At 50.0% G+C, this 14,019-nt stretch overlaps 2 protein-coding genes across 4 annotated transcripts in view; one reads left to right on the plus strand and one right to left on the minus strand.

Annotated features, from left to right (window-relative positions):
- The window catches only part of GYS2 (glycogen synthase 2), a 171,710-nt gene extending 161,099 nt beyond the window's left edge, over window positions 1-10,611 (plus strand). For both annotated transcript variants that reach the window (XM_077261412.1, XM_077261414.1), the window contains one exon: window positions 10,273-10,611. In XM_077261412.1, coding sequence (XP_077117527.1) covers window positions 10,273-10,494 — 222 coding nt within the window. In that variant the 3' untranslated portion in view covers window positions 10,495-10,611. The remainder of the gene's footprint in view (window positions 1-10,272) is intronic.
- A 932-nt stretch (window positions 10,612-11,543) lies between these two features.
- Window positions 11,544-14,019, minus strand: part of SPX (spexin hormone) — a 75,824-nt gene continuing 73,348 nt past the window's right edge. For both annotated transcript variants that reach the window (XM_077261415.1, XM_077261416.1), the window contains exon 6: window positions 11,544-11,846. In XM_077261415.1, coding sequence (XP_077117530.1) covers window positions 11,788-11,846 — 59 coding nt within the window. In that variant the 3' untranslated portion in view covers window positions 11,544-11,787. The remainder of the gene's footprint in view (window positions 11,847-14,019) is intronic.

A 14,019-nucleotide genomic window follows, 5' to 3' on the forward strand; every position in this document is an offset into this window, starting at 1 on the left:
TATATTTTACAAAGATGTTACAAAAGAGACAATTGCAAATATGTACAAGGTAATTATATAAAAGAAAACAAGGATTACATGAGAATAACACTTACATGTGTTCAAAGCATTGCAGGCAACCAGGCTAGTGGAGTTTCCATCTGTCCCAATGCATGGGTAGGAACAGCTCTTCACATCAGGCTCACATAGGCTCCAGCAGATAGACTGACCCTTGCTGGAGTCTGGCCAAAAACTTATAGCTGCAGCCTGTGACATCACAGAATGGGGTTGGTTTACCCAGTCCGTCCTACCTCTCCAGTCTTACTAGCTTTACCACAAGTTTTTCTAATGCTTGTATCTCTGCTCCAGAACATGTCACAATCACAACACACCCAGCATTAATCTCGTATTCACGTGGGCATTCTAATGAGATCAAATATGTCCTATCTGTCATGCATATTTACAGAGAAATCCCTACTTCTTTACCAGTTGGAGTTAGAAGCCCGTGTTTAGAGTGGCGGATAGATCCACCGAGGGGGATTAAGAATATATATTCTCGTGTTCTTAACTTAAATGGTTTGCCTAATATCTTACAAAAACAAAACAAAGGACTTTCATGGATTCTGGAAGTTTCTAATCCAGTTATAGCTGGAGAAGAGTTTACACTGCAGGAAACCGGTCGTAAATACCTTGGCTCTCAGAGCTAGAGGCCATAAAATCTCTACACTCATTGACAAGACAAGCTAAAACACAGTGAAGGGGGGTCAGCGCCCACCCTATGTGTGCTGGCAGAGAAACTAAACTTATATATTTCATACCATATCGTGACACCTCCCCCTTTTGGAGTGCGCTAGGGAGGTAGAACCCCACGGTATGCCTCCGTGCGCACCTCAGTAGGTTCACCCTGGCAGGACAGTCCATCTGCATTTGTGTTCAATGGTGAAGTCAAATTGCTGAAGGGCAAGGCTCCAGCGTAGCAACCTGCCGTTGGTTCCACACATGGTGCTTAGCCAGCGCAGAGGGTCATGGTCAGTCACCACAGTGAAGGTGCGACCGTACAAGTAGGGCTGCAAGCACTGCAGGGCCCAGACTATGGCCAGGCACTCCTTCTCGATGGTGGAGTAGGCCACTTCCCTCGGCAAAAGTTTCCGGCTCAGGTACAACACGGGGTGCTCTTGGTCCTCCGAGTCAACCTGGCTGAGCACAGCACCGAGGCCAAACTCGCTGGCGTCAGTCTGTACCAAGAACGGTCGACTGCTGTCGACTGCTTTCAACACAGAGGCGTTGCACAGTGCGGTTTTCAACGCCTGGAAGGCCCCCTCACAGCCATCTGTCCAGTTGACGATGTGGGGTAGCTTCTTCCTGGTGAGGTCCGTCAAAGGTTTTGCCAGGCTACTATAGTGCTGTACGAAGCGCCTATAGTACCCTGCAGTGCCCAGGAAGGACATCACCTGTTTCTTGGTCCTGGGAGTGGGCCAGTTCACGATCGCGCCCACTTTCTCAGGCTCTGGCTTTAGGGTGTTTCCGCCTACCCGGTGCCCCAGGTAGTGGACCTCCCTCATGCCCATCTGGCACTTTCCCGGCTTGATAGTCAGTCCTGCTCGGTGAATTCGCCTGAGCACCTCCTCGAGATGCTGCAGGTGTTCCTCCCAGGAGGGACTGAAGATGGCAATGTCATCCAAGTACGCCACTGCGTACTTCTCCAGTCCCTGAAGCAGGAGGTTGACCATCCGCTGGAAAGTGGCAGGGGCATTCTTCATGCCGAAGGGCATGACCGTGTACTCGTACAGTCCAAAGGGTGTGATAAAGGCAGACTTCTCCTGCGCCTCGGGGCTCAGGGGAATCTGCCAGTATCCTCGACTCAGATCCATTATTGTCAGGTATTTTGCACCAGCTAACTTCTCAAGCAGCTCCTCGATGCGTGGCATTGGGTGCGCGTCAGCGGCTGTAATGGCGTTGAGCCCCCTGTAGTCCACGCTGAACCGGGTGGTCCGGTCCTTCTTTGGCACGAGAACTACAGGTGAGGCCCACGCGCTCTTTGACCGTCAAATCACCCCCAGCTGTAACATCTCATCGGTCTCCTGGCGCATGATCTGCTGCACCTGGTCAGAGATTCGATAGGGTGTTCACCGTAGTGGGGCGTGATTCCCGGTGTCCACCTCGTGGACTGCTAACTCAGTCCTTCCAGGCCGGTTGGAGAACACGACCCGGAAGGGTTCCAGTGTGGTTTGCAACTGCAACCGCTGTGGTTCATCTAGCGAGGCGCTTACCTCCACGTCCTCAATGGACCCACGGGCCTTGGCTTGGGCCAGCATGTCCAGGAGGGTGTCTTCCTCCCCTTCTTCGGGTGCGCTGCAGACCGGTAGGACGAAAGGTTCACGTTCGTGATGAGCCTTCATCATGTTGACGTGGAAGGCCTTTCGCCTACCCCGAGCGTGGTCAAGGGTGACAACGTAGGTTACCGGGTTGAGCTGTTGGTGGACGACGTACGGGCCCTCCCAGGCTGCCTGAAGCTTATCCGTTGGTACGAGGACCAGCACCCACACCTTTTGACCCACGTGGTAGGTCCGCTCCCGGGCGTTCTGGTTGTACCAGTGCTTCTGATCAGCCTGAGCCTGCGTCATGTTGTCATGCACCAACTGCGTCAAGGTCTGCATCTTGTCACAGAAGCGCATGACATACTCCACTATAGAGACTTCAGAAGGGTTCGGCTTCTCTTCCCAGGATTCTCTTACCAACCCAAGGGGTCCCCGGACTCGCCTGCCGTACAGGAGCTCGAAGGGGGAGAACCCCGTCGAGGCCTGCGGAACCTCTCGGTAAGCGAACAGCAGGTGTGGGAGGTACCGCTCCCAGTCGCGCCCTTGTGTCTCAACCAGCATGCGTAGCATCTGTTTGAGGGTACCATTGAAGCGTTCACACAAGCCATTGGTCTGTGGGTGATACGCACTCGATTCCAGGTGCTTCACCTGCATTCTCTTACAGAGAGCCTCCATTAGGCGAGACATAAATTGGGTCCCTTGGTCAGTAAGCAGTTCTCTGGGAAACCCTACACGTGAAAAGATAGCCAACAGGGCATCCGCCACCTTATCTGCCCTAGTTGACGACAGAGCTACTGCCTCTGGGTACCGGGTAGCGTAGTCTACCACAGTAAGGATGTATTGCTTTCCAGAGCTGCTGGGGACGGCCAGCAGGCCCACAATGTCCACCACGATCCTCTGGAAAGGCTCCGCTATCACTGGCAAAGGGATCAGGGGAGCCTTAATAGCAGGCCCCGCCTTCCCCACTATTTGACAGGTGACACAGGAGCGGCAGTAGTTTGACACATCTGTCCCCATCTTAGGCCAATAGAAGTGTTGAGACAGCCGGGCCTTAGTTTTGCTGATCCCCAAGTGTCCAGCTAGCGGGATCTCATGGGCAATCCGTAACAACTCACCCCGGAATTGCTGCGGGATGACCAGCTGTCTTTCCCTTAACCACTCCTTTTGTGATTCTCCGGGTACTATCTCCTGGTACAACCTTCCTCGTTCCCAGAACACCCTCTCCTTATCAGCCTCGGAGAAGAGCGTCCCGGCGAGTTGTCTCAAACTCTCTAGGCTCGCATCTGTGTGCAGAGCGGCCTGAAACTCCTGGCTAGGGGAAGCCAGAAGCGATGTCAGGGTCCCTTCCCCACGGGAACCCTCTTGGACCTGCTCTGGGTCCACCTCTGGTTCAGTCATACTGATGACTGAGGAGGGTCCGGAAGGCAGACAGTTATCTGCGTTCCGGGCACTCTGACTGCGGGTGACAGCAGCTACGTAGGCTGTCTCCCCGGTGATTTCTACAGACCCATCAGCCGATGCTGCTATGGGCTCTACCTCCCCATCCACCCCCATCACCTCAGGAGCATTGCTACTTATGGGCCAGTTACCTTCCTCGGTGGCACTGGTCAATTGCATGGCATCACCTTCCTCACGGTTCCCATGTATCTCCCCATTTCCTGTAGCACCAACACTTGCCCCTGCCAGGGGTTCCTCAGCCGTCTCACTCCGCAGAGCAACGTGGCTGAGCACTCTGGTACCTATGGACACATCAACTTTCACAGAAAAATCATTATCAGGTTTAGTTGGCACAGGTACAACATTTTCACCATCAATCCTAGGGAAAAAATGGTTAACAGATGCATCATTACAAGATAAAGCATGGTCAGGTAACACATGCGATTTCCCATCATTGTCAGGGTTAACGTTACCCTCATTAGTAGATTGGGGAGGGGGGTCATCCACGAAGTATGCAAACAACCTCCCCAAATCAGTCCCCAACAAAACATCAGTGGGCAAATTATCAGACAGCCCCACTTCCTTCACCCCGCTCCCAGCACCCCAATCAATATAAACCCGGGCCATTGGCAAGGGACAGCTGATACCCCCAATCCCAGTGACAGTTAGGGTTTTCCCCGGAATAATCTCTTCAGGGGCCGCCAGTTCGGGTCGGATGAGGGTTCGTTCAGCCCCGGTGTCCTTGAGGCCTGTAGCAACATGACCTCCCACAGTGACGTGCTGTACGTTGTCACACACCCTCCCAACCACACCACCCACCAAAAGAACTGCTGCATTAGGCCCTGGGGCCTTGGATGAGGGGTTCTTCTGCTTGCCTGGACAGTTGGGACTGATATGACCAGGCTGCCTGCAGTGGTAACACTGGCGAAGTTCGGTGGTAGGACTGGTGCTGTTGGCCATGGGGACAGGGCCTCTGGTGTGTTGGCTGGCAGGGGTACTGGCATTGGTTGCAGGCTTACCCCCTCTCCAGCTGGTGGTGACTGGCTTCTGCACTTCCGATCTACGGTTGGCCTCATAGGCATCGGCAATCTGCGCTGCTTTCGTCACGTCTTTGGGTTCTCTGTCCATCACGAACTGTCGCACCTCAGCTGGGCAAAGATGGAAGAACTGGTCTTTGATCATCAGGTCTCGCAGCTGTGCAAAGGTGGTCACTGACAGTCCTTGGGTCCACTGGTCAAAGTGGGTCCCCAGTCCATGCACCACATCGCTGTAACTGTCGTGTGGGCCACGTTGGAGGGTCCGGAACTTTCTACGGTACACCTCGGGTGTAAGCTGGTACTTGGCTATCAGAGCCTGCTTGATGGCCTCATAGTCACCATCTTGTTCTTGAGGGAGGGCAGCAAACACCTCCAGAGCTTTGCCTCTCAGCCCTGGGGTCAGGTATCAGGCCCATTCACCTGTAGGCAGCCGGTACTGTCTGCAGGCTCTCTCAAATGCCCACAGAAAAGTGTTCAAGTCCCCATCCTTTTCCATAACAGGGAAGTGCTCGGGCCGGGGCTTCGGCATCTGAGCGCTGCTGGGCTCACGGCTCTGGGCGGTGGAAGGCATCCCCCCCTGCCGGAGCATCTCCAGTTCATGTTCTCACTGGGCTTGGCGCTCGGCTCGCTGGGCCTGGTGTTGTGGATTCTGTTTGCGGGCTCCCTCTGGTGGTTACTGCTGGTACTGGGTGACTTTGGTGGGTTGCGGCCTTTGGTTTCCATCTGTCCATCAGAGGCTGGGTGTTTCCTATTTTACCTGGCCTTTCTGTCATTTCCCTTGCCGGCTATCAATGTGTTCAGATGTGCTCTGTTTGGTTCCTGCCTACCTGCTCCCAGATCTTTCAGGATAAGCTAAGTGCTGATTTTCAGTTGTTTGGTTTTTTTGTCCAGCTTGCTTAGAATGTCTCTTTGTTAGCTGGTTGCTCTAGTGGACTGAGGTTCTCCCCATGTGCCATGAGTTGGCACATGGGTTCTTGTAATCTCAGGATGGTTTTTTTGATTAGGGTTTTTTGCTGACCCCTTTTGTGTCATTCTGCTTTCTAGTTTTCAGCGGGCCTCTATTTGCTAAAGCTATATACATCATCTCTATGTGTGTGCCTTCCTCTCATTTCACCGTCAATACATGTGGGGGGCAACCATATCTTTGGGGTTAATTCCTCTGGAGGCAAGTGAGGTCTTTGTTTTCTCTGCAGTACTAGTTAGCTCTTAGGCTGGTGCGTGGCGTCTAGAACCAACGTAGGCACGCTCCCTGGCTATCTCTAGTTGCATTTGTCAGGCGTAGGGCAGCGGTCAGCCCAGGTTCCATCACCCTAGAGCTCGTCCGATATTTATTATACTTTGCTTGTCCTATGCTATCCCTAGCCATTGGGGATTCATGACAGCCTGGGCCTCTCGCTCGGCTCGCTGGGCCTCTCGCTCGGCTTTCTCAGCCTCCCGCTGGGCTCTCAGCCTCCCGCTGGGCCTCTCGCTCTGCTCGGGACTCGGCCTCCTGCCGGTATTGCTGAATCAGCTGCCGACGTCCCTCATGGTCGTCGGTGGGGAATTCTTTCAAGGCCGCCTGCAGGTGGGGGTCCAATTCGCCCGGATTGCTAACAGGGCCAGCATTCAGAGGTTGGACCTCTGCTGCAGCACCATGTTCGCTGGTGCTGGCTTCTGCGGCCTCTGGGCTCTGTGAGTGGTCTAGAGCGGCTTCCCATTGCACCAGAACTGCGACCAGTTGGGCTTTGTTTTTGCCTGCAAAGTCAATGTGCTGTGACTTGCACAAGGCAACAAGGGTGTCTCTGGTCTGCTGCTCATAAAAGGTTTCTCCCAGCCCAACCATGGTTGCCAAATAAAAGATAGGACAGAAAAACGAAGAGAAAGGGAGGGGATAATTACCAGTACACACAATTGTCTCAAGATTAATAAACACTGAGTTCGTTCTCCAAACTTATTTGCGCAGAGTCCTCGCAAGAACTTTCTGCAAGTTTTTAGTGAGAGGAATGATTGCTCAAACCAAATCACTATTGCTCTAATATCCCACCGCCTTGCCACCAATTTGTCAAGAATCCCTGACCTCTGCCATCAATGTGTCACAAACCCCTGACCGCTTTCACCAATTTGTCAGGGATCCACACTGTGACCGTCACCCCTACGTCACGGATCGGGGTGACTTTAGGCCAACAGACGGCTATCACATGTGCAGGGGGGCTTATTTTAGTGATCCCTCCACTCCACAATGTGATAAAAAGACACACACAAGGCTATTGACCTCTTAGTTTACAGCAGGGGCTTATTCTAGGTATCCCACTGCTCTTCAACATGCCACGAACTGCAGGGACTTATGTATCCCGCTTACAGTTCCACTTAAACCTTGCAGCTCTCTGGCGCCCCCCTTACTCTCAGGTCAGATTAGGTACTGCACCTAGAGTAATTAGTCGCCAGAAAGGCTTCCTGCTATGTACTGGCTATTGGGCACGCTACAGCGAGGCGATTTAACTACTCCCGCTCAGGCAGGAACAATAATTATCAATGTCGCCGTCGCTACAACACCTCCAACAGGCACAGTGCACACAGTAAGCTACCACCAGCTTCGACTAAACGGGTCCGAAGCTAACCCAACACAGTAGCGTAATTCCCTTTCGGAGACTTAGGGTACGTTTTAGAACAGGAGAACGAATCTGGTATATTAATTATTATACCCCATAAATGATTTTCAGGCAGTGTTTATAAAAGGTATATTTTACAAAGATGTTACAAAAGAGACAATTGCAAATATGTACAAGGTAATTATATAAAAGAAAACAAGGATTACATGAGAATAACACTTACATGTGTTCAAAGCATTGCAGGCAACCAGGCTAGTGGAGTTTCCATCTGTCCCAATGCATGGGTAGGAACAGCTCTTCACGTCAGGCTCACATAGGCTCCAGCAGATAGACTGACCCTTGCTGGAGTCTGACCAAAAACTTATAGCTGCAGCCTGTGACATCACAGAACGGGGTTGGTTTACCCAGTCCGTCCTACCTCTCCAGTCTTACTAGCTTTACCACAAGTTTTTCTAATGCTTGTATCTCTGCTCCAGAACATGTCACAATCACAACACACCCAGCATTAATCTCGTATTAACGTGGGCATTCTAATGAGATCAAATATGTCCTATCTGTCATGCATATTTACAGAGAAATCCCTACTTCTTTACCAGTTGGAGTTAGAAGCCCGTGTTTAGAGTGGCGGATAGATCCACCGAGGGGGATTAAGAATATATATTCTTGTGTTCTTAACTTAAATGGTTTGCCTAATATCTTACAAAAACAAAACAAAGGACTTTCATGGATTCTGGAAGTTTCTAATCCAGTTATAGCTGGAGAAGAGTTTACACTGCAGGAAACCGGTCGTAAATACCTTGGCTCTCAGAGCTAGAGGCCATAAAATCTCTACACTCATTGACAAGACAAGCTAAAACACAGTGAAGGGGGGGTCAGCGCCCACCCTATGTGTGCTGGCAGAGAAACTAAACTTATATATTTCATACCATATCGTGACAGTCATGCTCCGCAAGGAGAACCAATACTTCTTGGATCCTAGGGAACTGAAAGAGTTAGCAGAGGAAATTGCAGAACCACTAGCCAGAATCTTTAAAAAAATGCTGGAGAACAGGAGAAGTCCTAGAAGACTGGAGAGAGGCAAATGTTGTCCCCATCTTCAAGAAAGGAAAGAAAATGTAGCCAGGAAATTACAGGCCAGTGAGTCTTACTTCTTTCTATACCAGGAAAGGTCTGTGATCAAATTATTAAACAGCATGTATGTACTTGGATAAGAATACAGTAATTAACCAGAGCCAGCATGGGTTGTAGCAAACAAGTCATGCCAGACTAATCTAATTCTCTTCTATGATGGAATCACTGACTGGGTGGATCAGGGAAATGTGGTAGGTATAGTATATATCGACTTCAGCAAAGCATTTGATAAATTATTTTATACTATCCTTACTGAGAACATGACCAAGTATGGGAATAACAAGGCTACAGTTAGGTGGATTCATAACTGGCTCAGTGATCGTACTCAAAGCGTACTCATAAATGGTTGTTTATCCAATTGGAAGAATGTTACAAGTGGGGACCACAAAGCTCTGTCCTGGTCCCAGTGTGTTTTTGGGCTCCCTCCGGTGGTTGTAGGTGGTAATGCAGTTGTCCCTGAGTTGCAGTCCTGGTCAGGTGTATCTGCTGATTGCAGTTCTGACGGGGGTATTTAGGCGTGCAGGATTCATTAGTCCTTGCCAGTTGTCCATGGTTGTTGGGAGGTTTTGGTCCTGGTTTGGTTCCTTCTGCCTTCTGCCAAATCAGCAAAGATAAGTGTCTGGTTTTGTTTCTGTGGCACACATGCTGTGTGCTTAATAATTCTGTGCTATTCAGTGTTTTTTTTTTGTCCAGCTTAGATTGTGTCAGTATTTTCTCAGTCTTGTTGTATTCTCTGGAGTGGCAGATATACATTCCATGTCTTTAGTTAGATTGTGGAACTTTTTGTATTATCTGCTGTGGATATTTTTGGAAGGGTTTTAATACTGACCGCTTAGTATTCTGTCCTATCTTTCCCTATTTAGCTAGAGTGGCCTCTTTTGCTGAATCCTGTTTTCTGCCTGCGTGTGTCTTTCCTCTCCTACTCACAGTCAATATTCGTGGGGGGCTGCCTATCCTTTGGGGTTCTGCTCTGAGGCAAGGTAGTATTCCTATTTCCATCTATAGGGGTATTTAGTCCTCCGGCTGTGTCGAGGTGTCTAGGGTTTGTTAGGCACACCCCACGGCTACTTCTAGTTGCGGTGTTAGTTCAGGTTTTGCGGTCAGTACAGTTTCCACCTACTCCAGAGAAAGTTCATGCGGCTCCAAAGTCACCGGATCATAACACAGTGTTACCATTACTGGGGGAGGAGACTGTTGGACAGGAGACTACAATCTATTACTCCCTGTTATCAGCCAATACCGGGGGAGGAGACTGTAGGACCGGAGACTACAATCTATTACTCCCTGTTATCAGCCATTACCGGGGGAGGAGACTGTAGGACCGGAGACTACAATCTATTACTCCCTGTTATCAGCCATTACTGGGGGAGGAGACTGTAGGACCGGAGACTACAATCTATTACTTACTGTTATCAGCCATTACCGGGGGAGGAGACTGTAGGACTGGAGACTACAATCTATTACTCCCTGGTATCAGCCATTAATGGGGGAGGAGACTGTAGGACCGGAGACTACAATCTATTACTTACTGTTATCAGCCATTACCGGGGGAGGAGACTGTAGGACTGGAGACTACAATCTATTACTCCCTGGTATCAGCCATTAATGGGGGAGGGGACTGTAGGACAGGAGACTACAGTCTATTACTCCCTGTTATCAGCCATTACTGGGGGAGGAGACTGTAGGACAGGAGACTACAATCTATTACTTACTGTTTCAGCCATTACTAGTGTATATGACGGTTATTGTCCCGGTAACTAATATGTTGTCTGTCCCTTGTAGACGGATGGATTCCGGTACCCCCGGCCGTCCTCGGTGCCCCCTTCCCCATCGGTGTCGCAGCCTTCCAGCCCACATGAAAGTGAAGATGAAGACGAGGAGGAGACTGATGAGCGCTACGATGAGGACGAGGAGGCAGAGAGGGATCGCCAGAACATCAAGTCCACATTTGCTCTTGGTCCAGTGTCTCGTGGAAAAAAGAAACATGGCGAATATAGAAACTGACATCTTCCGTGATGATGCGAGGCTGCCCCCCTGTGGCAGGGCTGATAGTGTCTCTTCTAGGATACAGATCATGTCTAATGTGTATGTGGTAGTGAAATAGTTAAACCTTCGCTTTCATCTTGTGTCTGTTATTCTGGATACAAGAAGGTCTGGCAGAACAAAGGGGAGAAAAGTAACAGGACTCCATATTGTATGCTCCAGTCACATCCAAAGGTGCAGTGACAAAGGTCCCAAGTCATAAAGTGAGAGGAGGGGGCCCTGACCCATCCTCAGGTGTAAAGAGGGGGGTCCTGACCTGTCCCCAGGAGTAAAGAGGAGATCCTGACCTGTCCCCAGGAGGAAAGAGGGGGTCCTGACCTGTCCCCAGGAGTAAAGAGGGGGCCCTGACCCATCCTCAGGTGTAAAGAGGGGGGTCCTGACCTGTCCCCAGGAGTAAAGAGGAGGTCCTGACCTGTCCCCAGGAGTAAAGAGGGGGTCCTGACCTGTCCCCAGGAGCAAAGAGGGGGGTCCTGACCTGTCCCCAGGAGTAAAGAGGAGGTCCTGACCTGTCCCCAGGAGTAAAGAGGAGGTCCTGACCTGTCCCCTGGAGCAAAGAGGGGGGTCCTGACCTGTCCCCAGAAGCGAGGAGGGGGTCCTCACCTGTCCCCAAGAGCGAGGAGGGGGTCCTCACCTGTCCCCAGAAGCGAGGAGGGGGTCCTCACCTGTCCCCAAGAGCGAGGAGGGGGTCCTCACCTGTCCCCAAGAGCGAGGAGGGGGTCCTCACCTGTCCCCAAGAGCGAGGAGGGGGTCCTCACCTGTCCCCAGAAGCGAGGAGGGGGTCCTGACCTGTCCCATGGAGCGAGAAGGGGGTCCTCACCTGTCCCCAGAAGCGAGGAGGGGGTCCTGACCTGTTCCCAGAAGCGAGGAGGGGTCCTGACCTGTCCCATGGAGCGAGGAGGGGGTCCTGACCTGTCCCATGGGTGAGAGGATGTGGTCTCCAGTGAGAGGGGGTGGTTCTGTGTACAGGTCGCACATTACTAACGCTCAGAGACCCCCGGACGGCACTGAATATTTCACATAAACTTTATTGTCTGAGACCCGTGGATAGAAAATCTGACACTTCGTCCATTGTTCTTGTTACATTGTTGCTCGTTAATAATTATCAGAGGAAACAAATGAAGCGAAGGATCAATGAGACAGGAGGACACACGGCAGAGAGTGGTCACATGATCACAGCGAAGCGGGAATGTTGCCTCGCCCCCCGGCGTGTGAGGTCCACGATCCAACCGATAAGACACGGAAACTCCGGAGGGATCACCAGCTGAATAACGGGTCCGGAAGGTACCCCGCCTGCTCCATAGCGCCATCATCAGCTGCAGAGAAGCAAGGGCAAGAATCACTGCCAGATACATAATCCTCAACTGTTATTACTCAGTCTGTCCAAAAAACGGCAGAATAGTGAGTGCAGCTCTGGAGTATAATACAGGATGTAACTCAGGATCAGTAATGTAATGTATGTACACAGTGACTGCACCAGCAGAATAGTGAGCGCAGCTCTGGGGTATAATACAGGATGTAACTCAGGATCAGTAATGTAATGTATGTACACAGTGACTGCACCAGCAGAATAGTGAGTGCAGCTCTGGGGTATAATACAGGATGTAACTCAGGATCAGTAATGTAATGTGTGTACACAGTGACTGCACCAGCAGAATAGTGAGTGCAGCTCTGGAGTATAATACAGGAGGTAACTCAGGATCAGTAATGTAATGTATGTACACAGTGACTGCACCAGCAGAATAGTGCGTGCAGCTCTGGAGTATAATACAGGATGTAACTCAGGATCAGTAATGTAATGTATGTACACAGTGACTGCACCAGCAGAATAGTGAGTGCAGCTCTGGGGTATAATACAGGATGTAACTCAGGATCAGTAATGTATGTAGACAGTGACTGCACCAGCAGAATAGTGAGTGCAGCTCTGGGGTATAATACAGGATGTAACTCAGGATCAGTAATGTAATGTATGTACACAGTGACTGCACCAGCAGAATAGTGAGTGCAGCTCTGGGGTATAATACAGGATGTAACTCAGTATCAGTAATGTATGTACACAGTGACTGCACCAGCAGAATACTGAGTGCAGCTCTGGGGTATAATACAGGAGGTAACTCAGGATCAGTAATGTAATGTATGTGCACAGTGACTGCACCAGCAGAATAGTGAGTGCAGCTCTGGAGTATATTACAGGATGTAACTCAGGATCAGTAATGTAATGTATGTACACAGTGACTGCACCAGCAGAATAGTGAGTGCAGCTCTGGAGTATACTACAGGAGGTAACTCAGGATCAGTAATGTAATGTATGTACACAGTGACTGCACCAGCAGAATAGCGAGTGCAGCTCTGGGGTATAATACAGGATGTAACTCAGGATCAGTAATGTAATGTATGTACACAGTGACTGCACCAGCAGAATAGTGAGTGCAGCTCTGGGGTATAATACAGGATGTAACCCAGGATCAGTAATGTATGTACACAGTGACTGCACCAGCAGAATAGTGAGTCCAGCTCTGGGGTATAATACAGGGTGTAACTCAGGATCAGTAATGTAATGTATGTACACAGTGACTGCACCAGCAGAATAGTGAGTGCAGCTCTGGGGTATAATACAGGATGTAACTCAGGATCAGTAATGTAATGTATGTACACAGTGACTGCACCAGCAGAATAGTGAGTGCAGCTCTGGGGTATAATACAGGATGTAACTCAGGATCAGTAATGTAATGTATGTACACAGTGACTGCACCAGCAGAATAGTGAGTGCAGCTCTGGGGTATAATACAGGATGTAACTCAGGATCAGTAATGTAATGTATGTACACAGTGACTGCACCAGCAGAATAGTGAGTGCAGCTCTGGGGTATAATACAGGATGTAACTCAGGATCAGTAATGTAATGTATGTACACAGTGACTGCACCAGCAGAATAGTAAGCGCAGCTCTGGAGTATAATACAGGATGTAACTCAGGATCAGTAATGTAATGAATGTACACAGTGACTGCACCAGCAGAATAGTGAGTGCAGCTCTGGAGTATAATACAGGAGGTAACTCAGGATCAGTAATGTAATGTATATGCACAGTGACTGCACTAGCAGAATAGTGAGTGCAGCTCTGGAGTATAATACAGGAGGTAACTCAGGATCAGTAATGTAATTTATGTACACAGCGACTGCACCAACAGAATAGTGAGTGCAGCTCTGGAGTAAAATACAGGATGTAACTCAGGATCAGTAATGTAATGTATGTACACAGTGACTGCACCAGCAGAATAGTGAGTGCAGCTCTGGAGAATAATACAGGATGTAACTCAGGATTAGTAATGTAATGTATGTACACAGTGACTGCACCAGCAGAATAGTGAGTGCAGCTCTGGGGTATAATACAGGAGGTAACTCAGGATCAGTAATGTAATGTATATGCACAGTGACTGCACCAGCAGAATAGTGAGTGCAGCTCTGGAGTATAATACAGGATGTAACTCC

Source organism: Ranitomeya variabilis, chromosome 5 (genome assembly GCF_051348905.1).
Source record: "Ranitomeya variabilis isolate aRanVar5 chromosome 5, aRanVar5.hap1, whole genome shotgun sequence".
Lineage (NCBI taxonomy): Eukaryota > Metazoa > Chordata > Amphibia > Anura > Dendrobatidae > Ranitomeya > Ranitomeya variabilis.